Source organism: Pristis pectinata, chromosome 25 (genome assembly GCF_009764475.1).
Source record: "Pristis pectinata isolate sPriPec2 chromosome 25, sPriPec2.1.pri, whole genome shotgun sequence".
NCBI lineage: Eukaryota > Metazoa > Chordata > Chondrichthyes > Rhinopristiformes > Pristidae > Pristis > Pristis pectinata.
In genome coordinates, this window is record NC_067429.1 from 21,802,554 (window position 1) to 21,828,951 (window position 26,398).

Below are 26,398 nucleotides of genomic sequence, written 5' to 3' on the forward strand. Positions count from 1 at the left end.
TTAGTCATTAAAAAAAATAGAAGTGTTGGAGCTGTGCAGGAGGTCAATAACTATTTGGAAAAGGCTTAGCATGATAATTTATAATTGATCATAACCAAAATTTTATCTGGTCCTCACTTACACAGAATTCATGTGAACTGCCAGCATTTTCTGTTCTTATCTCCAACAACTTTTGCTTTCCCTTCATTTTAGTTCGAAAGGGATGGAAATGTTGGAACCAACCCTTTCAAATTTGGTAAATTGGTAAATTGGTTTATTATTGTCTCATGTACTGAGGTACAATGAAAAACTTTGTTTTGCATGCCATCCATACAGATCATTTCATCAGATCAGTACATTGAGGTAGTACAAGGGAAAAACAATAACAGAATGAAGAATAAAGTGTTACAGTTGCAGAGAAAGTGGAGTGCAGGCAGACAATAAGATGCAAACTGATCCAACTGATTTCCCATTCTATGAGTATTGAACATAGGCTGTTTTAATTCAATGCGAATTCTATCTCAGCTTCTTTGTGAAAATTGAACTTTGAAGATAAATCTTTAACAGTTCGTTAGAGCGATCTGCTGATTGGGGAGGGGTGCGGGGTTTCCTCCTTTGGTTGAGTGTCAGTGAGAGAGGACTTCACCAAACTGGCAGTTGGCTGTACGAGATTTATCTGTGGAAATTCAGGTGCTATGGAATAAAAGGAGGTTTACAGCATCTGAGCAGGAAGGCTAGGTGCTTTCCTCAAAAAGAGGTGCCTGTCTGTGGTTCACCTTATTTGAACTGGTTTAGCTCCAGTGAGAAGGCTTTGACCATCCAATACAAGAATGGATGGTCAAAGCCTTCTCACCCAGGAGATGAGGTGTGACAAAAGCAACATATTCTCTCAAACAAAATAAAGGTAAAATAATTCTTTGCTTCAAGAATATCTTGCAAATATTATGTTTGTTTTTATCTCCGATACTGAGTTGAAGAAGGGTTAAAATAAGTGGGTTTTTCTAATATAATAAAATTAAAAGAGAAACAGTCCTGTCATCTCACAAGCTCTGGATATAAAATAAAAACATAATTTGAAGTGAGTTTTGAGTATCCGTTCCCTCTTGTAAAAATGAGTCTCAGGAAATTCCATTTAGATTACATAGAATTACACAGAATGTACATGCAGAAACAGGTCCAACTAGTACAAGCTGGTATTTACACTATACATGAACCTTCCCTCATCTTACTTCATCTACCTATCTCAGCATATCCTTCTATTCCTTTCTTCCTCATATGCCTTTAACTTCCTCCTAAATGCCTCAATTACTCCATGTGGTACCAAGTTCCGCATTCTAGTGCACATGAATGTCTTTTATTCCTCTTTTTCACTTGATGTTCTGTTTTATTTGTATATTCCAGTATCCCATTGAGAAGTCCATTCCTCACATCTCTTCCAACTGAAAATCATATTTTACGTCCTTAACCAGCACCAGAACACACAGATAAGGTTTAGTAATTCCAGCCATTTAGTTTTTTAACTGAAAACTTTCGAAAAACTACATGCTCTTTCTTCTTGACTCTTACTACCCATTTTCCGAATGGGTTGAGCCATGCAAATTTCTCAAGGTGGTGGACATCACAATATTTATTGAATTGCCTCTTTAGCTGAAGGCCACCTAGCAGTACAAAAGGTGAAAGGAGATGCTATAACACCAGTAACCCAATGGTGATTGGCAGTGCTGTGAGAAAAGGGCCTAATATGGAAGTAATAAGCTCTCCCACTATGATTGGAACATCTTGTGCTTCCAGGCTTGCCTGTGAGCCTTGGCCTGGCTGGTGACCACAGAAGATGGTGAAGGCCAAGTACCTGAATATATTTAAGAAGGAGGTAGATGGATTTCTAGACATAAGAGACATCAAGGGATGTGGAGAGAGAACAGGAACATGCATAGAGGGTGAGGATCAAGCACTGAATGGTGGAGCAGGCTTGGAGGTCAAAATGGCCTATTCCTGCTCCTCTTTCCGATGTTTCCATATTTCTATTTGACTACACTGGCAGTGGCTCAGCTGAGTGGATGTAGACATGAACTTCCCAGCTATCCAGGGGAATGCTGAATCTCTTGAGACCTTGCTTGACCTTGTCACTGTGTTGGAGTTCGGGCAATGCCCTGTGTTGCAAGCAACTCCTGGGATGACCATTTGGAAACCCTTCAGCAGGTGGCCTCGAGGATTGTTTTCCGCACTTCTCAGCCAGTGCAATCCACACTGGCTTTTATCAGGGTCTCTCGGGACCTCGTTGTTGATGTCCTATTGGCCCCAAGAAATTCAGTACATAGGGCAGAAATCTCTCTGTGCTTATTTTACATAAATCTCTAATGTATATCAGTTTCCTTTATCTAACATTTTAACGGAGGTTAATTCTCTTCCGTGTTTTGTAATAGATATTGGATGCTAACCTTTCTCATGATCAAGAAATTCCAAGTACAGGACTTTTATTTTGACTGCGCACCCCATGAATCTAGGCAAGAAAGATTCACAGAAGTCAGGACAATAGTGGGCACATCATCTGAAGGTATTTCCAGCTCCCGTGCAAATGTGGTGCCCTCCACTGAGCCTGCAGTCCTTGGCATCACCAGTCTTTGAGGTCACCTTGGGTTTGACTCTGTGTCACCAGTCTGTGAGCTTTCAATCCATCAGTGATCATTTCCAAGTAAATTCTAATGGTGACTTTTGTCCTTTAACATAAATGGCACATTTATATATAAATGTTTCTTGGTTTTGGATTACTTTCTATCTTTGGACAAAGTGAGATTCTTTATCTAAAGTTGTTTCTCATCCTGCATTTATTTTACAGTCTTCCTCCTGTAACTTCACTTCATTGAAAGGAAGGCTGGCTGCACCAGCTCTGGACCGATCCCAGTGTTTGCCAGGACCTCAGTCTTTGAGGACCTCCTTTGGCATCCTTCAACTGTCCTCCCTGCTACAATTTGTGTGCTTTTAAAAGTCCAATATCATGCCATGCAATTTCTACTTCTTCATTTACGCTTTATTTTCTTGTGCTCCACAATTGCATGATATATTTTCATCTGATATAAAGGAGGCTGTTCAGCCCATCAAGTCTATTCCAGCTCTCAGAGCATTTTTCTCAATCCCATTCTCTCTCTTTTTACCCTATACCTTATTCTCTCTCGTATCGAACATTGAACAGCACAGCAGAGGAACAGGCCCTTGGGCCTACAATGTCTGTGCCAAACATGATGCCAAACTAAAGTAAATCTCTTCTGCTGCCACATGCTCCATATCTCCCCATTCCCTGAATATTCATGTGTCGATCTGAAAGCCTCTTAAACGCCACTCTCGTATCTGCTTCCACCACTACCCCTGGCCTGCTCCAGGTATCGACCATTCTCTGTGCAACCTGTGTAAAAAAACTTGCCTGCACATCTCCTTTAAACTTTCTTGCCTCACCTTAAATATTTGTCATCTAGTATGACCATCAACTTCGCCTGATTCCCCAACTGCCCACCTACAATGCCTTATTAACCTACCAGCCAGCATGTCTTTGGGATGTAGGAGAAAACTGGAACATTTGGGGGTGGAGGGGTTGGGGAAGCTCATGCAGTCACAGGGAGAAGCTGCAAATTCTACACAAACAGCATAGAGACATTGTGCCTCTCATTAACTTTTCTGACACATTGCATCAATTGTAAAGATTTTCATCTTTACAAGGCAGTTGAGTTCATGGTTGTACTTTACTGAGAGCATTCAATGTGCTCTAAGTGATCAAGTCTGTAGTAGGGAGCACATTTTCTTTTCTACAGCAATCACAGTCCTGCTGGGGTGCCAACTCTCAGATACTTCCCTTGGATAAATGGTCCGTTCTCACAATGTGACTGTGTTCCTTAACACAAAGCTCAAGAGGAATTCTGAGATCTAGTGTTAGCCAGAAAGGATCATCATGGAGGAAGGGTTAAAAATGAAGGAAAGGAGAACACAGCTATAAATACATTGTCAATGGATTTGTAAAGCGTGCTTCAACTGCCATTAATCTTGATTAATTCTTTGAACATGCTTTCATAAGAGTCAAGCCATGTGATTTGTTGTGGACAACAGAGCTCCATCAGATTTAGTCACAGATGGGGATCCAAGGGTATGGAAAACATTGCTGCTGTTTTAACATCTTTAAACTTGAATGATACTACAGAAAGAGAAAGTACAAAGACAACGAAATTCTGAACATATATGAAACAAAACCATAGCCGCAACAGTTTAACAGATCAAGGAGGACCAAAGTGATATATTGCTTATCAGGTGGTTCTTTTTACATTACTGAACCGTTGGTCGACCCTCTCTGCACACTGATCTCTCAATCCCTTTATCATATTTACTTCTCCAAGCTCTGATCTGCAGTGCCCTTTTAGTCCTGATCCACGACTGGTTTGGACCCTGAAAGTATAGAAAGGAAGTGTGTATCCACTAGTCAATGGAACCTGAACCCTTAGGCATCAGGCAGTACTGAATTTTAAGTGACAGGCATCTATCCACACCTTAAAGGGACCAGTGGACTGGTTCTTGATTAGGGCAGAGGCTGGATTATGTGGAAGATCAGGAGCTTCATGGATATATTCTGTGTAATCTCTTAGATTGGTTTCAGCTGCTAATGGGAGTCAGAGAGAAAGGTTGCAGAGTAAATACCTCCCGTTGTCCCTGTTTTTACCTTGTTTTTTTTGGCCATAAAAGATTATGGCCTGAAGGTTCATGTGTTTAGTGTTTCATTTTGGAGCTCTTCACAAATGAAATTTGTGCTTTCCGGTGTGAAAAGCAATTGCAATCATTTCCAGGTTGAATGACATGCTGAAGAAATTCTAAGTGCACTATTTGTTTTGACTGTGTGCTCCATGATGTTAGGAAGCAAGGTTCACCGAAGGCAATCTCACACTTTAGCAGCCAGGTTGAAAGAGTGTACATTGCATGAACTGTGCCAATAGCATGTTTCCCCCATCAACATGCACCTAACCATGTCGTTCCCCTTTGTAACTCTCCTTTGTAATGTTGTGAAGGAATTGAGGTGCCAAGATGCTGAGACATGCCTGTCATTCAGCACTATCAGAACAACAAGTGTCTCATCAAACTTCTTGAGGCACTTCAGTGTGATTGGAAGGGTGCCACCCTAATCAGGCCCCATCAGGCACTGGAAATCCGACTCCCTTTGGTTTCTTTGAAACCAACTACTTCCTCGTGGTCCCATGGAGCCCTAGCCCTCCCCCATTTACTGTGCCCCAGTACCCTAGTTTATGACCACTGGCCAACCTTCTCCATATACTGATCTCTCAAACCCCTTTAGCGTACTTATCTCTCCAATTTCTGATCCACAGTCCCCCCTCGTCCTGATCTATGACCACTTCAGACCTTGAAAGTATAGAAAGAAGGTACGTTTCCACTAGTCAATGGAACCTGAAGCCTCAGGCATCAGGCACTGCTGAATTTTAAGTGGCATTCCCATGGTTAAAACGGTTCCTGACATGCCAAGTAACAACAGATTAACTTGTCCCTCTGGGCACTGAAGAATTTCTAGGGCTGCATGTCTGAAGGGCTGAGATGGTGATAAGGAATTGTCTAGCTACCAAGAGTGTCTGGAATACTTGATGCTGGATTGCTTGCGTGTCTTTCATATGATATCAGAAAATTGTGACTTTTTTCAGATTTTCAAAATAATACTTTGCAGAAGAATTTGAGAAATGTACATAAACAAATCTGATGTAGATATTCATGGACTAAAAGGAGATCAAAATCAGTAACTTTCCTCATTTTTGATTGTTGTATTGCATTCCCCCAAGGTTTATCATGCAGGGCTCCACAACATTTCATGAACACACCATCTGCTATGAATGTTCAAAGACAGGCTAGTTGAGGCTGGATGCCCTCTCTGTGCAATGCTCTTATCGGAACAAGTTTCATAATAACAAGATAATTTCAGGGCACCAGCAACAGTCATAACACCAACAGAAATGAAAAGCCACACACATCTGTATGCAATGAATTTTTATTTCTTTATTTTGATATGTGTTATCAAAGTGGTAAATCAAAGCCAATTAAATTAGAGGCTGAGTAAGTGTTCTTTTCTCTAGTAAGATGACAAATAGTTTGTTTCCCTTCATGGAAACTGAAATTATATCATGGGCTATATTTTCTGCATTTATCCAGATCTCTGATCCACCAGTGTTAACCCATTTAGTTTAGTAGCTTTGATGCTTGTACAATGAGAAATACTTTATGTAGCTCGCCAAGTGCTCATGTAGCAGCACACTAGGGTGCAATGTTAATAATGTTCATAACAATCCCTCTGAGTAGAATTCATTGTTCAATACAGATATTAACCAACTTATTTCATTTCTGAATAATAACATGAGTAGGAGTAGCCCATTTGGCTCTTGAACCTGTAACCCCTTCATTATACTTAGAATAATACAGAAGGAAGCCAATCAGCCCATCAGATCCATGCTACCTATCCCATTAGTCCCACCCATTTCATCCCCAAATTTCCCTGCACTTTACAACTTATTCTATCTCACAAATGCTCATTAACTCCCCTTTGATTCTTTTTGCCATTAAGCTATACTGAGGGCTAATTTAGAGTAACACTTCTTTGTGACATGTGAATAAACGGAATACCCGAAGGAAACCCACATAGAGAACATGCAAACTCCACACCAAGAGCATTGGAAGCCAGGATCGAATCCAGGTCACTAGAGCTATGAGGCAGCAGTTCTAATAACTGTGCCACCATACCACTAAGATCGTGGCTGATCTGATTTTGGCTTCAGTTCCAGTCTCCTGCCTGAATCCCATCACATGTGCAGAGATACAATTTGCCATGTGGATCCCTCCCAGCATATTTCCTGACACACCAAATAATGGCCCCCACCTCTAGCTAACTGAGGCCACTTGTAATGTCCCCAGATGGTGGATCCTCTGACACCCTATAGTTCCAAATAGATGACTGACCAAACCTTAGATTTTCCGACTTCAAGTCATTCAACTGATATAACAGGGAACCCCCTGGCTTTACTGGAACTTGAGCTCCCTTTTCACCCCCTCTGTAATCTAGGCAGAACACAATTCTCCTCCCAATTGGGGTTATTAATTAGCTTGTGCACCACTGCCAATATTACTGCTCCCTGGCTGCCAGATGGTGCCTAATGGGAGGAAGAAGTCTTGGTCCATTTTCCCTTTCTGACAAAGCAGCACAATGTGTCTATCCAGCTCCTTATTGCAGTAACAAAACTGCCCCCTCCCCCCGTCCCGTCCCGTACACTGTCAAGGGCAGTGAAATTAGTGCTGACCCCATCCCAACAAAAGAATAGATCAAAATAAGCCATGTGGAAGAACAGCTGCAAGGTACATGAGACCACATTGTGGCAATGTATGTAGAACACTGGTCATTAGTTAGGTTTTTAAAAAATCAGTGCAAGGCAGAATGTTCAAAGGGCAGCCAAATTGAGTGTAACCTTTAATTGAAGCTCAGTAAAGCAATATGTAATCATATACTTAAGTGGTTCAGCATGAATTCATTTGGAAGGGTCAACAATTTGATAAAAGAGGTTCATGATTTATAATTGACCTGAAGGCTAGGTGTGAGGTGAAGTGGTCTGAGACGATCTCTGGAAATCACTCACCTGAGTTGTGTGATGTTATTCACAGAGATACAAAGCCAAAACCACTTTCCTTTAAAGTAAATAATGCGGTATGACTGGGTTATTGGTTAAAGCAAATCACTAAATAAGCTATTTGAAACTTAATTGTTTAAATCTGTTACACATTTCAGCACAGGTGTAAAGCTGTAATTTTTCACAATAGTAAATTTGCACGTTCAGTATTTTCCAAACTATTTAAGGAACTACTTAGGATTCCAAAGCTCCAGCCATAAATGTACTGACACTTTTTGTTTAAATATAAGGTGGCAGACTAAGATTCAGCAACAGATCTGAAACACATATGTTCTAACATTGCTGAATATTGTCTCTGGCCTGGTTCCCAACCCATTCAGATATAGAAATGCACAGCAATTATAAAAATACTGAAACTGTCAAACTTATATTAAAATATATTCAGATTTCTACTTGAACTATTTGGCACTGTATTCCAAACTGTCTGGATTATGAACAAGTGATTATTCCATCCCGAACACTGAAGAGGTTGCTTATTAGTCCTCATAGATTTGAGGAAATTAAAGATGTTGCAAAGGGATATCCGAATTTAGTTAGAATAACATTGGAATTGCAGTGTGGAACAAGTCACTTTAGCTGGTCTACTTTGGCATTTGCGCTTTGGGTAAACTTTCCTCCAGCTAACCTCCTTGTCATAACCACCTACTCCTTCTGCCCTTCATGTTTATCGAGCTTCCCCTAAAATGCATTCTTATATTCAGGGAAGGGCATGATCCAGTGTGCTACTGCACCATGGAGAGCAGAAAAGACCCAAGGTCCAATCTCTGCTGGCTGAGCTGATCCTTGCCCTGATGGATAGTGGGAGCGTTAATGTTGTGCTGAGTAGTCTTGTTTACTGTTTACTGAGTTCTGGATTCACATAGCTATTCTTATAGAAAAATGCATGCATTGACAGTGGGTGAGGATAGGATGAAGTTTGGTTGGGAGCTCCTTATGATCATGTAACCTGTCAACATCCACAATGACGACCTTTTGGCTGCATCATCAGAAATCCAACATGAATCACTGACTTCGGGGATAGCCACTTGGCTACACAGTCCTTCCTAGTTCAATAATGATGTTACTAGTTAATTTGCATTGTGAGTGACTGCCCTTTGCATCTTAATTCATTGTCCATGAACATAACCTTCTTGCTTTGAAGCTGAAAAGTTTAGGGAATTGGAGACAGAGAACCAATATAATTGGCATGCCCGCAAATTTTGGCAGTTTTTGTCTGGTAGTATCCCTTGGAACCTGCACTGTGTGTCAGCTTTATGCTGTTGTTATAAATGATTAGACGGAAGAAATAGGGAATATATAGCCAAGTTTGTTGATATTACACGTTTAGGTGGCATAATAAGTGATGTGGATGGTAGCAGAATGTGGCAAAGGGCCTTCGATAGATTAAGTGAGTGGAGAAAAATGTGGGAGATTGAGAACAAAATGGGAAAGAAAAATCAGAATATTTTCTGAATGATGGGAGTCCAGAAGCTATGAAGAAGCGGAATACTTAAGGATTGAACTACAGATATTGGTAAAAAATACTGGATAGACTCAGGTTAAAGTAGCCAATTGAATTTTGGTCATTATCTTAATGGTGCTGTGATACAACGGGATGCCAGTTCGATTGAAGCTGTACACCATCTGGAATACTGCATGTGAAGAATAAGAGGATGACTAGAGTGAGGGTAGGACTGATCAGGGATAAAAGAGGAAACGTGCCTGGAGTCGGAAGAGGTAGGGGACGTCCTTAATGAATACTTTGCTTCAGTATTCACCAGTGAGAGAGACCTTGACGTTTGTGAGGATGGCATATGACAGGCTGATACACTAGGACATGTTGATGTGAGGAAAGAGGATGTGCTGAAACTATTGAAAAACATTAGGATAGATAAGTCACCGGGGCCGGATGGGATATATCGAAGGTTATTACGGGAAGCGAGGGAAGAGATTGCTGCGGCTTTGGCGACGATCTTTACGTTCTCACTGGCCACAGGGTAGTGCCAGATGATTGGAGGGTGGCAAATATTGTTCCTTTGTTTACGAAAGGGAGTAGGGATAACCCTGGGAATTACAGACCAGTGAGTCTTACTTCAGTGGTGGGCAAATTACTGGAGAAGATTCTTAGAGACAGGACTTATGGGCATTTAGAGAAGCTTAGGCTGATTAAGGACAGTCAGCATGGCTTTGTGAGGGGCAGGTCGTGCCTCATGAGCCTGATTGAATTCTTTGAGGATGTGACAAAGCACATTGATGAAGGTAGAGCAATGGATGTGGTGTACATGGATTTTAGTAAGGCGTTTGATAAGGTTCCTCATGGAAGGCTTATTCAGAAAGTCAGGAGGCATAGGATCCAGGGAAACGTGGCTGTGTGGATTCAGAATTGGCTCGCCCATAGAAGACAGAGGGTGGTGGTAGATGGAGCATATTCTGCCTGGAGGTCGGTGGCCAGTGGTGTTCCACAGGGACCTGTTCTGGGACCCCTGCTCTTTGTGATTTTTATAAATAGCTTGGATGAGGATGTGGAAGGGTGGGTTAGTAAGTTCGCTGATGATACAAAGGTTGGTGGATAGTGTAGAAGGATGCTGTAGATTACAACAGGATATTAATAGAATGCAGAGCTGGGCTGAGAAGTGGCAGATGGAGTTCAACCCAGATAAGTGTGAAGTGATACACTTTGGGAGATCGAATTTGAAGGCAGAATACAAGGTTAATGGCAGGACTCTTAGCAGTGTGGAAGAACAAAGGGATCTCGGGGTCCACGTCCATAGATCCCTCAAGATAGCCACGCGGGTCGATAGGGTTGTTAAGAAGGTGTATGGAGCGTTGGCCTTCATTAGTCAGGGTACTGAGTTCAAAAGCTGCGAGGTGATGTTGCAGCTCTATAGAACTCTGGTTAGATCACACTTGGAGTATTGTGTTCAGTTCTGGTCGCCTCATTATAGGAAGGATGTGGAAGCTTTCGAGAGGGTGCAGAGGAGATTTACCAGGATGTTGCCTGGATTGGAGAGCATGTCTTATGAGGATAGGTTGAGCGAGCTAGGGCTTTTCTCTGTGGAGAGAAGGAGGATGAGAGGTGACTTGATAGAGGTGTACAAGATGATAAGAGGCATAGATCGAGTGGACAGTCAGAGACTTTTTCCCAGTGCGACAATGGCTAACATGAGGGGACATAATTTTAAGGTGATTGGAGGAAAGTATAAGGGGGATGTCAGGCGTAAGTTTTTTACACAGAGAGTGGTGGGTGCGTGGAATGCACTGTTGGCAGAGGTTGTGGGGGCAGATACATTAGGGACATTTAAGAGACTCTTAGAAAGACACATGAATGATAGAAAAATAGGGGGCTATGTGGGAGGGAAGGGTTAGATAGATCTTAGAGCAGGATAAAATGTCAGCACAACATTGTGGGCCGAAGGGCCTGTACTGTGCTGTAGTGTTCAATGTTCTATGTTCTAGTTCTAGATACTGCATGTCAGGAAAGTGTTGGCCTTGGAGGTGAGCACAGACTCACCAGAATAAAACTAGAATTACAAGGACAAGTTGTAGAGTTTGGGTTTTCATCCTCTGGAATATAAAATCTTAAACAGTGATCTGATTGAGATTTCTGAGGCGATTAAAGGATTTAATAGGCTGGATAGGGACAAACTATTTCCTTATTAAATCTCACTCAGTTAAGGAGACAGGTCCTTAAAATTAGAGCTGGACTATTCAGGGTGATGTCATAATGTGTGTTTTCACATGACACATTACAAAAATCTGAACTCTTCCACCAAAGTCCGAAAAATTTCAAACTTGGATTGAAAATTTTTGGTATAGAGGTTACAGAATCAAGATGGAAAATTGAAATTAAGGCACAGGTCAGTCAAAATCTAACTGAGCAGCATTACTCATCCAAGCAACCCAATAGCTGATCTAGATTACTGTTGTGGCATTTTACTTTGTCAAAAAGTAGTAATAACAAGCTTTTCCTCATTTCCTTTTCTGTGTTGCCAATCTTACCCTTACTTTTATCTTTGTTTGTTCACTCATGAGATGTGCACAACATTACCAATGTCAGCATTTATTATCCATCCTTAATTGTCCCTGATTGGAGGAGCTAGTTAAGAATCAACCATATTGATGGGTCTGGAGTCACATATGGGCTGGATTGGGTAAGTGACAGACTTCCTTCCCTGAAGGACATTAGAGGCCTCTGCTGTTTCCTTCGGGCCAGAGTACAAACTGGTTTGGGATGCCCTAATTAGCCGTTGTAAATTACCCCTTAAGATTGGAAAGTGACAAAAGGATGAAAGAGGAGTTATGGGCATGTGTGAGCCAATCATTTAGGATTACAGGGAAATAAGGAGAAGGGGTCTGTGGGAATGATGGAATTAATGGCAGGTTCAATACCTATCACAGCAACTGCCAAAGCAGGAATATATAATATCATATGGGAATTATTAATATTTCACCTTCCTTCAAGAGCTAGCAATAATAATCAAATTTAACTGAAAATATTATTCAATAGTTCTGCACCTTAAAGTAACTTTGAACCTGAACCAATATTATTGGTAATAGATTGTTCCAACTTATTGCTTGACTGTGGGTCTCCATTTTCCTCAATAAATCTTCCTATTCATTAAAACTTCTTGTCTTTTTCAGGTGAAATCAGATGTTACTGTGATGGGCCACAGTGTGTAGCAACAGGCTACATGTGCAAGTCCCAGCTCTCTGCCTGCTTTACCAGACTACTGGACCCTCAGAATGCCAATTCTCCCTTACTACATGGCTGTACAGACACTTTCTCAAATACAACGGAGATCTGCCATGCACAAAATTATAACCACCACAAAGGACACTGGTCACTCTTGGAATGTTGCTGGGAAGATATGTGTAATTATAAAGGGTTACAGGAAGTTTTGCTGCATTCTGGGAGTAGCATGTCAGGTAATAAATCTTAGAGTATTAGTTGTGCATGATGCATTTGAGAGTCGCTTCATACAAAGAGTGAATATGGGATCACTATCTAATGGTCTAACACATGCGACAGAGGTGCAAAGCATTGGGACACCAAATTTTTCAAACATACCCTAGTCTTTTTCAACTTGTTCTTGTCTTAAATCTCATGTTATCCTTTGCTCCCCGAGCCCCAAGTAATTCTATCATATAGTCTGAAAAATGTCAATATCAAAACCAGTAGAGAGTATTCTAATCCAAAGAAGTTTTTGTAATTTATTCGCTGCTGCATTAATTGTTCCTGTCGGACTGTCTCCCAGTAATGCACGTTGATATGATTAATATGGTCAAATTGGAATAATATTGGTACCCTTTTCAATGAGGCAGGGGATTGAGCTGGGAAAAAAGATGACAAATGGTCTTTAGATTTTTCAGCATAATTGTTTTAGTTTTTGCCTCATTTTTTATTATTATGCCTTCTTTTTTACCTTTAAACAAATTTAAAATATAATTATTTAAGAATCTAAAGAAAGTTAAAAGCTTTAAGGAACGTTTGGTATTTCAGAGCAAGTTCAAGGTCTTTCATTTACAGTTTTAAAAGTATAAGGAAGTAGGGATGGGTTCAGGATATTTTACCCCTTTGATTTGTCCAATCTCTCAGGTTCTGTCCATGATCCAGTTAGTCCATTTGTTATCTTTATTCTTAATTATCATTTATTATCTTTGTTTCCTCCTTAATCCTATAGATACCATTGAAAGAGAAATTGAAATAATTCCATTTTGGCGATTTCAGTTTGCTTGCTTGCAGTATTTGAAGCCAGTTCTATGATCAGTCATTGCAGTTGTGAAGAAGTCACACTATTTTCTTACAACTTTTCTCTATCAGAATGCTGCCTACTGACTTATTGCTGATGTGTTTCAGAAGCAAAGATGCAATTATTGAGGGGAGGCAATGAGGAAAGTTAAGGGTGTATTTTCCTTTGAATGTTTGGACACTGCTTGTGACTCCCTCTTCCACTTGCTGCAAATTGATCTGATGTAGTTTTGCAACACACCATCAATTCATTTCATTATGTTAAAGTCTAGCATTTTCTCTCCCAGTAGGATATATTTTCTGATGAGAACAGACATGATTTCTTTAGTTTATCATCGTAGCTCAATGACCTAATCTGGGAATTATTGGTATAATTTCTAAATCCCTTCCCCTGCTTCTATATCCTTGTGTAAGTACAGTGACCACAGATGTACACAATTCTCCCTGTGTGGTCTTGCTAATGCTTCGTAAAATCCCTTAACCTCAAGCGCTGTACCTCCGGCACATGATTGACGTTCTGTAGTTCCCACAGTTAAGTGGGGAGGGTTGAAACAATTACTGTTGTCATTTTCACTTGTGTTCTGCATGCATCTTCATGGAGGAAGCAAGCATGAATTCATTAGATCATATTCAAAAGATGGAGACAAACCTTTCTTAGTGGCTTGCTAATATTTCTAATTTTTTATTATGTCATAGATGGAGGCCATTTGGCCCATTGAGCCTATGCTGGTTCTTGCAGCAATCTCATTTCCCCACATTTTCCCTGCATTCTATTCTCTCTCATGTGCACAAGTCCATCGACTGGTTCTACTGCCTCTGTGAGGTTATTCACAGCAGCCAATGAACCTACCAACCATGGGAGCTGGCTGCCTTTTAGTTTCATATGTCTGGCTTATTGGAACTTTCCATTGCCATCAGAGAAGGTCCACAACCACCTACAAGAAAATCATGATTTATACAATGTCTTTCATTGCTTTAATTTTTCTATGGTATTCATTACTGTAATGTAAGAAACTCAACCAATTTGCACAAGGCAGGATCTCACAAACAGCAACATGGCAATGATCAGACAATCTATGTTAGTGCCATTGCATGAGGAATAAATATTGACCAATAGACAACGATATCTCCCCTATCCGTCTTCAAAATCGTCCCATGGTATCATGATGGCCCCTTTTTTTTCTCTTTCCAAAGGTGCTTTGTTCAGTGATTGCAGCATCACGTTAATACAATATTACAGTACTTCATGATACACACTATTTTTACAGTTTCAAATTATAACACGGTCATCACTATCCAGAATGCACTCGAGCCCCCGTGGCGCCCACCAGTCCCAGAAACCCCCTATTGTATCAGTGGATACCACATGCTCCTTCTCCAGGGGCACATGGGCACAGACGTAACCCCAAAAGAGGGGTGGGCAATCAGCTCGGGCAGAGCCCTCAACTGCCTGCTACCTAGACAGATGGTCCCTTGGGTTAACATCATGTTTAAAATGCAGCAGCTCTGAGGGTCCTTGACAGGGTAGATGTTAAGATGTTTTCCCAAGTGGGAGAATCATGAGCAAGGGGACGCAGGTACAAAATAAAGGGCCGGTCATTTAAAACTGAGGTGTGTAGAAATTTCTTCTCTCAGAGAGTAGTGAATCTCTGGAATTCTCTGCCTGTGATAGTGGTGGAGACCAGATCATTTGATGTATTTAAGGTGGATAAATATTTGAAAGATTGAGGAATTAAGGATTACAGGGAACTGGCACAGAAGAGGATTTGAGACCAGCATAGATCAAGAATGATCATATTGAATGGTGGGGCAGCTTGAAGGGCCTGATAGCCTAATTATGCTCCAATTATCTTGTGTTCTGTTCTCAGTATTGACTGAAGTGATCATTTTAGTTTTTTTTTAATTAACATGTCTTGATTGGGACTTGAATCCACAGCTACTGGGACAGAAACTAGAGTGCACTTACTACACAGTTAAACAATTCAGAATGCATTGCAACCCTTGAAGAACAGAGCAAGTTTTACTATCTAGTATGTCCTTCTGCATGTCACTGCAACATCCTTGTGTCCTCCAGGAAGTAAGTTGCGTTAAAATCAGGTGACTCACGTTCTTTGATATATTGGTGAAATACTTCACTTTGCTGCTCAGAACCTCCTGATCAAATGCCCCAGTCACTGGTCGGAGTGATGTTAGATGACTGTGTTTGCATTATAAACTGAAGTCATAAACAAGGTAAATCCCTGTATTACAGCATTTCCCAGAGGTAAAAGCAGCAGGAACAGCACACTTTCATATATTTAGGTAGAGAGCCAGAGTGCATTTTGTCTTCAATCACAGCCTGACTGATATATAAATAAAAATGAGCCAGTCAACCAAATATTGACATGAATATCTCTGTACCCAAGACAAAGTAGAAAAGTAAATATACTTAAAAAAAAAGCTGGAAACAGAGCTATGTTACTAGTTGGTGAATGTATTACAAAATGGAGTTAAAAAATGGAAGATCTACCTAATAAAATTGGAAGAAATACTTAGCAGCAAAAAGGGAGAAACGCTGAGGAAAAATTGCCAATTTCCATGCTGGCTTATTTTTCAAAGCAGTTCTGCTTGCCCTTTCTGAATCTCTGTGCTGTTCCTCACAGAAGGAAGCAACTAAATCTCTCGGTGTTTGGAAACACATGGGCATTGCCTTAAGGTGAGGTGGGAAGGTTTAAAGGAAACTTGCGAGGCAAGTTTTTCACACAGAGCAGTAGGAATGTGCAGCCAGGGGCGTTTGTGGAAGCAGGCATGATAGTGGCGTTTAAGAGGCATTTAGACAGGCACATGAACATGCAGGGAATGGAGAGAAATGGGTCATGTGCAGGCAGATGGAATTAGTTTAATGTGGCATCATGGTCGGTACATTGTGGAACAAAGGGCCTGTTCCTGGGTTGTACTGTTCTATGTTCGATGTGCAAGTGTTGCATCTGTGGCCTCCCCACAATGGACTTTGGAAAATTACTGTTGCTACAGGATTAATCAACATTACAAACAGGCAAGGAAACTGTGTCTTGTTCAGTGTATGCATTTGCTTTTCAAACACTTTGAAAACTTTTAATAATCATTAATATAGGTAGAAAGTTTTAGCCAGTCCATCAGCCTCTGAAAGAAAAGGGCAAGTTTGTGCTTTGCAATAATAATGCTTCATCAGAACAGTGATTTAATTGGTTAAGTTGATACATTTTTGCCTTTCATAAAATATGACACTGAGGATACATTGGCTCAGGTCTTCATTTGAAACCTACGTTCCTCTGCCCCCTTACTCCTTCCCAACTAGCTTCTCAGATCCCAGACAATCAACAATTTAGACTCTCAACATCAGCATCAAATCTTTACATGGCACAGTTCCTTCCAATATCCATGATATTATGTGGTCCTGTAACACTGGGCACATTGGCCGAATAACTGGCTTCTCCATCCTTCATCCTCCTCCATTTGTGCTCCTCCATTGTGTGAAGAAGACTCTTGGCACATTGGCCTTCAGCAGTCAGGGCACTGAGTATAAAAGTTGGGTGGTTATGTTGCAGTTGTACAAGACGCTGGTGAGGCCACACTTGGAGTCTGGTGTTCAGTTTTGGTTACCCTGTCATAGGAAAGATGTAGTAAACTGGGCAGAGTGCAGAAAAGCTTTACAAGGATATTGCCGGGACTCAAGAGACTGAGTTATAAGGAGAGGCTGGACAAGCTGGGACTTTTTACCTTGAAGCGTAGGAGACTGAGAGGTGATCTTATGGAGGTGTATAAAATCATGAGGGGCATAGATAGGGTGCAAGCACCCTATTTTTCCCAGGGTTGGGGAATCAAGAACTAGAGGGCAAAGGTTTAAGGTGAGAGGGGGATGATTGAAGAGGAACTTGAGGGGCAACTTTTTTACACTGAGAGTGGTAAGTATAGGGAATGAGCTGCCAGAGGAAATGTTTGAGGCAGGCTCAATAACAACTTTTAAAAGACAGTTGGACAGGTACATGGATTGGAAAGGTTTAAAAGGATATGGGCTAAACAGGGGCAAATGGGATTAGCTTGGATGGGCATCTTGGTCGGCAAGGACTAGTTGGGCGAAGAGCCTGTTTCATGCTGTATGACTTTATGCTCTGTTCCTTCAGCCACTGAGCTTACATTTTCTATGTCTCCATCACCACTACCCCTGCCTAGCTGATTCACTGCACATGAGTCACCAGTAGGATAGGATAGGATAGGATTGGATAAGGTATCTTTATTAGTCACATGCACATCAAAACACACAGTGAAATACATCTTTTGCGTAGAGTGTTCTGGCAGCAGCCCACAAGTGTCGCCATGCTTCCGGCGCCAACATAGCATGCCCACAACTTCCTAACCCGTATGTCTTTGGAATGTGGGAGGAAACCGGAGCACCCGGAGGAATCCCATGCAGACACAGGGAGAACGTTCAAACTCCTTACAGACAGTGGATGGAATTGAACCCCAGGTCGCTGGCGCTGTAATAGCATTAGGCTAACCGCTGTGCTACTGTGCCTGCCCAACCAGTAGGGTTCCTAACTCTGCTTGAACATAATCCTGAACATTTCATCACAGCCTCTTGTCCACTATCACTTCACCCTGACACTCCTGACTTCCCACAGCCATGCAGAGAGCAAATGGACTCTTCAGTACCAAGTGGCTGATTCTTGATTGCCAGTCAACGAGCCCTGTTCTTATGACTGATATTTTAATAATCATTAAACGTTGCCCACTCCTTGGGTCACGGGCTGCCCACAGATGATCTACCTTTGGAGTCTGTGGGGCAATCCTGGAATTCTAGTAATAGCAGTGTCTTAATTTATATTTCCATTGACAAAGATTGCCCGAGATGAGAAGCAGATACCTAAGTCAAAATTTCCATCTATAAATGCAAACCCCATCACTTATCTCAAACAAAATGTTGTTGCCATAAAAACAAAGTAATAATTCTTTCAGTTGTGGAACATCAAGTCAATTCATTCTCGATCCTCTATGTTCTGTATAATGTGAATAGTGGTGGCTGGTTGTGGCAATGAAAGTGGATGTCATGTACAAGGCCTAATTCACTCTCAATGTCTGTAATGGGAATTCTTGTCAGTGATCCTGCCCTTTGAGTTGGGGTCCTGTGTTCTGAAGGAGCATTGAAGGAACAGCGATAACAGTTGAGTGCAATAAAGCAGAGCCACTACATTTTATTTTAGATTTGTACCATGTAGAATCCCACTCCTGACTTAAATGTTCTTGTACAGTTCTCAGGATCTGCAACTTTTAAAAGTCTGATATTGAAATCTTCAGCATGAGATGAAAGTCCAGAGCCCTAAAGGTGCTTCAATGTGGAAATGAAGCAGTGCTTCCAGGGACTGATGCCAGTTTAGTGCGAGCTCTCAAGGGATAGATATCCCATTTTACATGACCGAAAAGGCATTAGAATTGGAAGTTTCAGGCTTGTGCAGGCAGACCATGCAATGGGCTCACCTTTGTGATCTCTCACTGTGACGAGGTTTCTTACAGAGGAGCACAGCTTTAATGGCTTTGTACTCATTGGAGCAGATTCATCTTTGAGCAGGAGAGGGTGATATGGGCAACATGCCACTGATGGCTGACAGAGACACGGGCACATGGAGCAGGGGCAATGATGGCCGGTGCTCCCAGGAAACAGGGCAAAATAAGAAAACAGGAACTTATGTGAAGGAAGAATATCCTATTCTAGTAGGTTTCTTGGCACCAGCTATGTAGGTTCAGATCCTTTAGCTAATACAGGTGCAGGTCTTCATTGAAGGCATAGGCCAGCTTCAACATTCTTACTGTAGAAAATTGCAAGAGTAATACCAACTGACATTAATCAAAAGCACCCTCTGGCTTCTTTGCATAAGGCAAGCTGATAATACACATGGGAGGCAGTGATTGAATATCCAGACATAAATCATGTTTTGCAATTAGGTTTTAGATTGCATTTAATGGTATCTCATTTAAACTTTGCACTGCACAATGGTATGTTCACTCTGCTAACATCAACAAAAAAATGTAGTAGACATACAGAGTGTGCATATGGGTAGTGGCAGATTACAGTTGTAAACTAGCCACTGCTTACAATATAAGTCTTGCCAACTGCTTCTTTCACTCTACAACTACTGCTTGAATAGAACGTTAGTGCAGATTTGAGAATAGGAAGCAGTCTAATGAATCATGATTTCAGCTCTGTCAGTCTGCTTATCATGGTGTGCTTGTGTAAATGTATGCATTATACATACATTTATTTAAATATATGTAGTTGTATGTGCAATACTCATAACATTCAACGTTAGATATTTATATAGATCCATAGTGATACCATCTGAAATCATTATCCCCTGTCAATTGTAAAGTAAAGAGGGTTCAGCACAGAGAAGGTTAATGTGTTGCAAATAATTTAAGTTAGATAGTTGATGTTGAACACAAACATCCTGTCATTTTTATTTTGAATTGTAAGCTTTCTGTTTCTGAAGAAACACATAATTTTGCAAATATAAATCTTTGAAAATGGAATTTGTTTAGGAAAATGAATAGCAGCAACTCGACATCAACTTAAACAGTCACAGTTCAAAATCATTGATTTATTGGCCATGGCGAACCATTTATAGTCCTTTAATTATTTTACCCTGATCCTCCTCCTGTTTAAAAGATCTTTATCAGCATAGCAAAGCCTTTACTAATTTATCCACATCTTGTCCTGTTTTTAAAATGACCCTCCTACACTCAGTGGGGTGACACAGCCAGTAGAGCTGCTGTCTCACAGCTCCAGAGACCCGAGTTTGATCCTAACCCAGGGTGCTGTCTGTGAGGAGTTTGCAAGTTCTCCCTGTGACCATATGGATTTCCTCCAGCTGCTCTGGTTTCCTTCCACATCCCAAAGGTATGCAGCTCTGTAGGTTAATTGGCTACTGTAAATTGCCCTTAGTGTACAGGGTACAGGAGAGTGGTGGAACCTGGGAGACCAGGGGTGGTGGTGGTTGTGGGGGGGTGTGGAATGTTAATGGGAATGCGGAGAGAATAAAAATTGGGAATAGTACAGGATCTTTGCAAATGGATGGTTGATGGATGATGCAGACTACGTGTGCTGAAGGACCTGATTCCATGCTGTATGACTCTATAACTCCAATACGCCACAGCCTGGCATGGCTGCCTCTGGATCCCTCAAAGTGACTGATTGATCCTTAGCTAAACTGTTCTTAGGTAAAGGGAAAGAGTGAGTATAAAATAGGCAATTATATAAAGAAAGAGTAAAAATTAGAAATGTAGTTATTTCAGTCTTTTGGGACCTGATCTCAGTTGTTAGCTCAGCAAGAGAGACCTTCATTATAAATGTAGTCTGCACCCTTTCATTTGGAATTGACAACTATCCCGAGGGCACCTAAGATAAATTAGGAGGGAAAGAGGAATAAAAACAACATAAAGGTCATCTTTAGTTTGAAACTTAGACAAGTCGTATCTGATAGAGGTCTTGGATGGCTGACCAATGGAGCGTGATTACTGGCTGCCTTCTAGTTCTAACCTTGTTAATACCGACTAGTCGGGCTGTGAATAAAAGACAAACGTCTTGCTGTAGCTGACCAGCTGTGGGCCCAGTGTGTGTGAGGTCAGGTTTGCGGACAGATAATCCAGTGCACACATCAGTGTGGTGAATCATGTCTAGATCACCTACAGGAGTTTCTGGGCTGGCTGGATGAACAACCAAAGCCAGCAGAGTGTGCATACACATACACATATAGAAATAAGGTCAGTCTCATTAACAGTATGAAATCCTACTTTGCAATTGGAAGTGTCCACAGTCACGTCAATGCTCTTGTTATTGAGAAATCAGTCCTGGGGAAGACAGAGACCAGAAAATCAGGGTGTTCAGTCATTCCCCACTGTTTTCAGATTACCACCCTGTTTCCTCAAACTCTGTCCCACAGCTTGCAACCTTCTTTGTGTTTCTTTTCCTAATTTTCTCTTGTGAGGGTGGGACTCTTGTTGTGGTTTGCATCACTAAATGTTGGCAGCTATTTGGTGCCTGGTTCACTGCCCAAAGAGGCAGTCATCATATGTGAACCTAGACAATCTATGCTGGCAGGCAAGTGCACTGGAGGGTGGGGAAGAAATCACAGCCAAGCTCTGACCAGATCCAGCACACTTTCCAGAAGATCAAGAGCAGAACATTTGCATGAAATTTTCCCTGGCTGAAACTTATTTTAGTAAGCCCAATTGTAATTTCTCCCTCTTGCCATTAAAGCAGAGATGAGCCAACTTATCAAGCCAGGAATCAAAACTAAGTTATTTCTAATTAGTGCCTCCCTACGGCCTCATTCATTCACTGTGATGCTGGACGATAGCTGGCTATTTGAACTAACAACAGTATTTTTCATATCTCTACCATGTGCCTTTTATCACACAGGCAGGCAACTTCTTCACAGAGGCAGACTCTCGAGAACACAGCACCCTAAACATTGTTGCAATACATACACAGATAGCAAATGGCCGTGTGGTACAATTCTAAAAAAGTACCAACCATTATTACATATACCACATGTTACTCTCAATACTAAACCGAACAACAGATGGACATTAGAAGGAAGCTCATTTATTGTTACTAGGTTCTGTTACCTCACACTGATCTAGTATCTCAACAATAAATTTCAGTCCAGAGTAATATTGTTAAAAAACAACTTCCATTAGTCCAATGGTGTGTAATATTGAATAACATCATTAGATCTGTGTCAGGCATGCAAGTGTGATTCTCACTGGGAATTTTCATTATCCACTGATGTAGTATCTGTGTACTCATGAGTTTGGCCATGTTGTACTGGGAGGTCAGTAAACATTGCACAGAGCCCTCTTGTATCCGTTTGTTAGGGCAATTCTGCCTTAACCTTACTGTAAACATGACCATGTATCCAGCCTCTCCCTAGTTACATGGAGTGGGAGCAGGGCTGAGCACTGACTGAGGCCTGGAAATCCTGCTGGTCTCACTGGCTTCAGACAAAGCAAAGCCACAGAACCAAAAGTAAAATAAAGCAGTAATTTGTCACCAGTACGTTAGGCCTTTGGGGTTTGAGAGGCTTCTAATTTACAGAGATCATAAGGATGAAGGTTGCTGTGGGGATGAGAGGGAAACTCAGCAAGGCAAACTCAGACTACCGCCTCCAAAGGATGTCTAAAGCTGCTTAAGCTGTGATTGAGAAACAGGACAAGACCACTCATGTTGGTGCTTTTACACTGGAGAGGACCTTAGTGTATCTGCATTTTTATTATCCACGGAGAATCTGTGCCCCATCCCTCACAGATAATGTCATTACTGAATTTCACACCAGTGAAAGTCCTTTTTAATTGAGGAGCACTGCAATAAACGCTGCTAGCTGGGTTATTAAAGCTCTCTTGACCATAGCAAAGTTTCCAGCTAGCAGAGAACACAAGTTGATGATTAGAACCATAAGACACAGAGGTAAGGTCACCTCTGAAACAGAAAAAAAATCAAATGGAGAGAGTGGGAATAGAGAGATGAGGTCAGAGGATTAACAATGGGTTAATTTATTAACAAAGAATAGCTTTGTTGAACTGCTGACTTATTCCTGTGTCTAGCTATTCCTATATTGGTTCCAGTACTGAGTTCAGCATCAGTGTTAGGAACTGAATGTTAGTACCAAGTTAACCTGCTCTGACTGCTTGGTGTTTGTTTATAACTATTCCTAATCTCCAAGTAGTTGTGTGACTACACATTACTATTGTGTAGGAATATCGCTGTGTGAATTGGTGGGAAAACACTTGTTTATGAATAGGACTGTTTTAATTAGTTTTTTAACATGTATAGTGTTTAATACACCTCAAGTGGCTGCACAAGGAATGGCCACTTCCTAGCTTATTGGTTCATCCATCAGGTGAATATGTGTTTTCTCATTGGTTGGTTTGGCCACAGGTATCTCATAGGTTTCCTGATTGGACTATTGTTAGCTAAGGAGTACCTCTTATCTCAGGTATAAAAGGTGTCGTTTTTAGTTAACCACTCTCTTGCTCTCTCTCCACGCCCCCCCCCCCACACTTCCCCCCCACACTTCCCCCCCACCCCGCCACCGGCCCTAGCTCATCTTTTGTCTATTTTCTCATTTTGTCTCAGCTCATCTCCTAGTAGTAAAGCTAGTGCCATGTGCTCTGTGACCTTTTCTTTGTTTTAAACTTTTCCAATAAAACCTTGTGAAGCACCAAGTTGTTTTCAACTCATTCTTGGACTCCTGAAAGAAGCTGCGGGTCCGAAAATCAGCAGATCCGACAGAACATCAAATGAAAGCATAGAAATATATGAAAAGTACCTATTCCCCTTTCAGAGACAGACCAAGTACTAGTAATAGGAAAATTAACTGTGCCATACTCCATTAAGTAATAAATGTAATGACATGTGAGTTTATGATTCACACTTGGTATCCAAAATATGTACCAGGAATTTTACAATAGTTTCACAGATTTCAGTGTAAGAGAATTCATGTCAAGAGTTGTGCATTACGTTAGCTGTTGCTTTGAGCAATACTCCCCAGGAGCTCCAGTTCAGTCTGAAGGAACCAACACAACCAACCATTTTACACCACAAGAGCATGAGTCGGGGACATGCATTGTTCTTGACAGACCACTTGCTGTTTTGGCCAGTGAGACCCAAGGAGATTCTGACAACCTTTGCACTTCAGGGGAGAGTCATGTGATTGGTCTCTTAGGCCAGTGGATTAATCCATGAGGAGAAATTGGAGAAAATAGACTCCAGCCTTGATAGGATGTGGTGAATTAACAGGGGACTTCATTGTATTATAATCAGCAATTTGTATTTCAAATTTGAGTATGTAAATTCAGAATATCATTCCAATTTAAACCACAGAAATAAGCCTCCACACAAAGAGAGAACATATAGGACTGACACTATGAAGAAAGCAAAAACTTGGGAATTTTTTGAATTACGTGGCATGCAAATCAGGCAGTTTTATCAAATATGGTCTTCCACACGCTCAGATTACAGTGCAAACAATGAAAGCACAAGTATGTCCCGGTATAGAAAATATACTATCAAAATTTAGTTGAAATGCTTTTTGAGAGATGCAGCAGAATATGGAGTGAAAATCTTCATGCCTTCAAGTTCAGCTGCAAGTTTAGTATTGTCATAGGCATACTGTACACACACAGGGTATAAGTGCCATGAAGATTAGCTTTTTGCAGCAGCACAGTACATTACAAGCATTTTACAAAAGATGACTTTTCATATATATGAAGTATAGTCTCTGTGATGGTCAATTCCATCACCTGAATCCTCGGGAAGAGGTAATTGCAGTCTGTTGCTAACAGCGGTTCTTGATCTGATTTCAGACCGAGGAGCCAAGAAACAGCGGAACTCAGGGAACAGGAACCTGGCCTACCAGCAGAAAGCCAATGCCAAGGAGATCTGGTTCAGGGCAGCGGTGATAGCCGTGTGCATTGCGGGCGCGTTCATCTTGGTGTTGCTGGTGGTGCTGGCCCTCCGGATGCTGCGCAGTGAGAACAGGCGGCTGCAGCGGCAACATGAGCAGATGATCTCACGGCTGCACTACAGCTTCCAGGAGCCTCCCACAGAAAAAGTCCTGGTGGGAAACTATGACTTTGAGCCCACAGCAACAATTGCCAGAGACCATGAAAACTGCTGCATGGTGCATAATCAGCAACAGCACTTGGACCCTTATAGTGAGAAGCTTGGCTCATTTTTTCCTTGGGATGTATACAGTGGGCACAAGAAGCCAACCCTGGTGTGATTATGGGCATTCCTACTTAACCATTAACTTCCCTGGTAAATCCCAATTAACCATGCAAGTTAAAAATTGGCCTCTTATTTCAATTAAAGTGCAGTAATGATTAATAAGGAAATAATTGGCAACACTGTTTGTAGATTATGACTTGTTTTGGTGCCAGTTTCTGTTGCTTTTGGTACCTGGCACGGTATTACTTGGCAGTGTTCAACTTGTATGAACCCTTGGCGGGGTGTAGAGTGCAATGCTTTTCTCTGATGTAACTGCCAGACTGTAAGCTCCAACGAGACCCTGCTGAACAACAATTTCTATACTGATGGATGATGCATGTCAGGCTTATTTACAGATAAACACATTCTGAATGATAATTGTAATGTAACATACAATCTAATTACAAATTTGATAACACACTGCAAACTTTTGGTACTTTTATCTGATGCCATTTGATGCTTTCTGCCTGTGTGGCAACTTTCACCTCACTCCTGTTGATTAAACGTCATGAAGTACTGAAGAACTATGCCTCATAGCAACGATGCTCTGGAGAACAGAACAGATGATGTGGCAGTGCCATCAAAGGAAGATATGAACCCATATAGTGAAATACAATTGTGAAGTTGCATGTAGGCATAGGAGATGTCAGACTAAAACAAGCAGAGGTCTGTGTAGATAACTTTCTATCGTCCAGCTGTTTAGAATATAATGATTACAGAGCTGATACAAAATAAAGCTCTCTGTGCTCTTCCTAAACTGTTTGCCTGAACTCTAATTTTAACCATTTGTCCTGACAACATCCGTGCAGCAACTACCTTGGTAAATGGTTCTGGGCCCTGACATGTGACATTCTCAGTTTAATGACGTTAGGGGTGGTTTTGTGTGATTGGCTCATGCCCACTCGGATATCAGTAAGACAGTCTGAACTTGTTTTTTCCCTCTTACAACTCTTAAATCTACCGACGAAATGATATTTCAGCCCTTTCACCTTTTGATTTGAGCTTGATTCAAGATGCAATCTCTGAATTGAAAGCCTACTAGGCCAGAGATTGTCCTGGATGAAAAAAATGGGCATTAAAAAGGCTCTGCATTGAATGAGGGGTGCACACTTGATTGGGTGAAGCCACAAGTAGTGGTATTCTGAAGCATCACTTGTCAGAGAATGAAGCTTAAATGAGAAATCTCCCACAAAGGCCTTTCCT

General features: G+C 41.3%; 1 protein-coding gene across 1 annotated transcript in view; it reads left to right on the forward strand.

Annotated features, from left to right (window-relative positions):
• Window positions 1-25,956, forward strand: part of LOC127583018 (BMP and activin membrane-bound inhibitor homolog) — a 39,352-nt gene extending 13,396 nt beyond the window's left edge. The window contains exons 2-3 of the mRNA XM_052038710.1: window positions 12,309-12,593; window positions 24,793-25,956. Of these exons, the coding sequence (XP_051894670.1) occupies window positions 12,309-12,593; window positions 24,793-25,211 (704 nt within the window). The 3' untranslated portion in view covers window positions 25,212-25,956. The remainder of the gene's footprint in view (window positions 1-12,308; window positions 12,594-24,792) is intronic.
• Window positions 25,957-26,398: the final 442 nt, after the last annotated feature.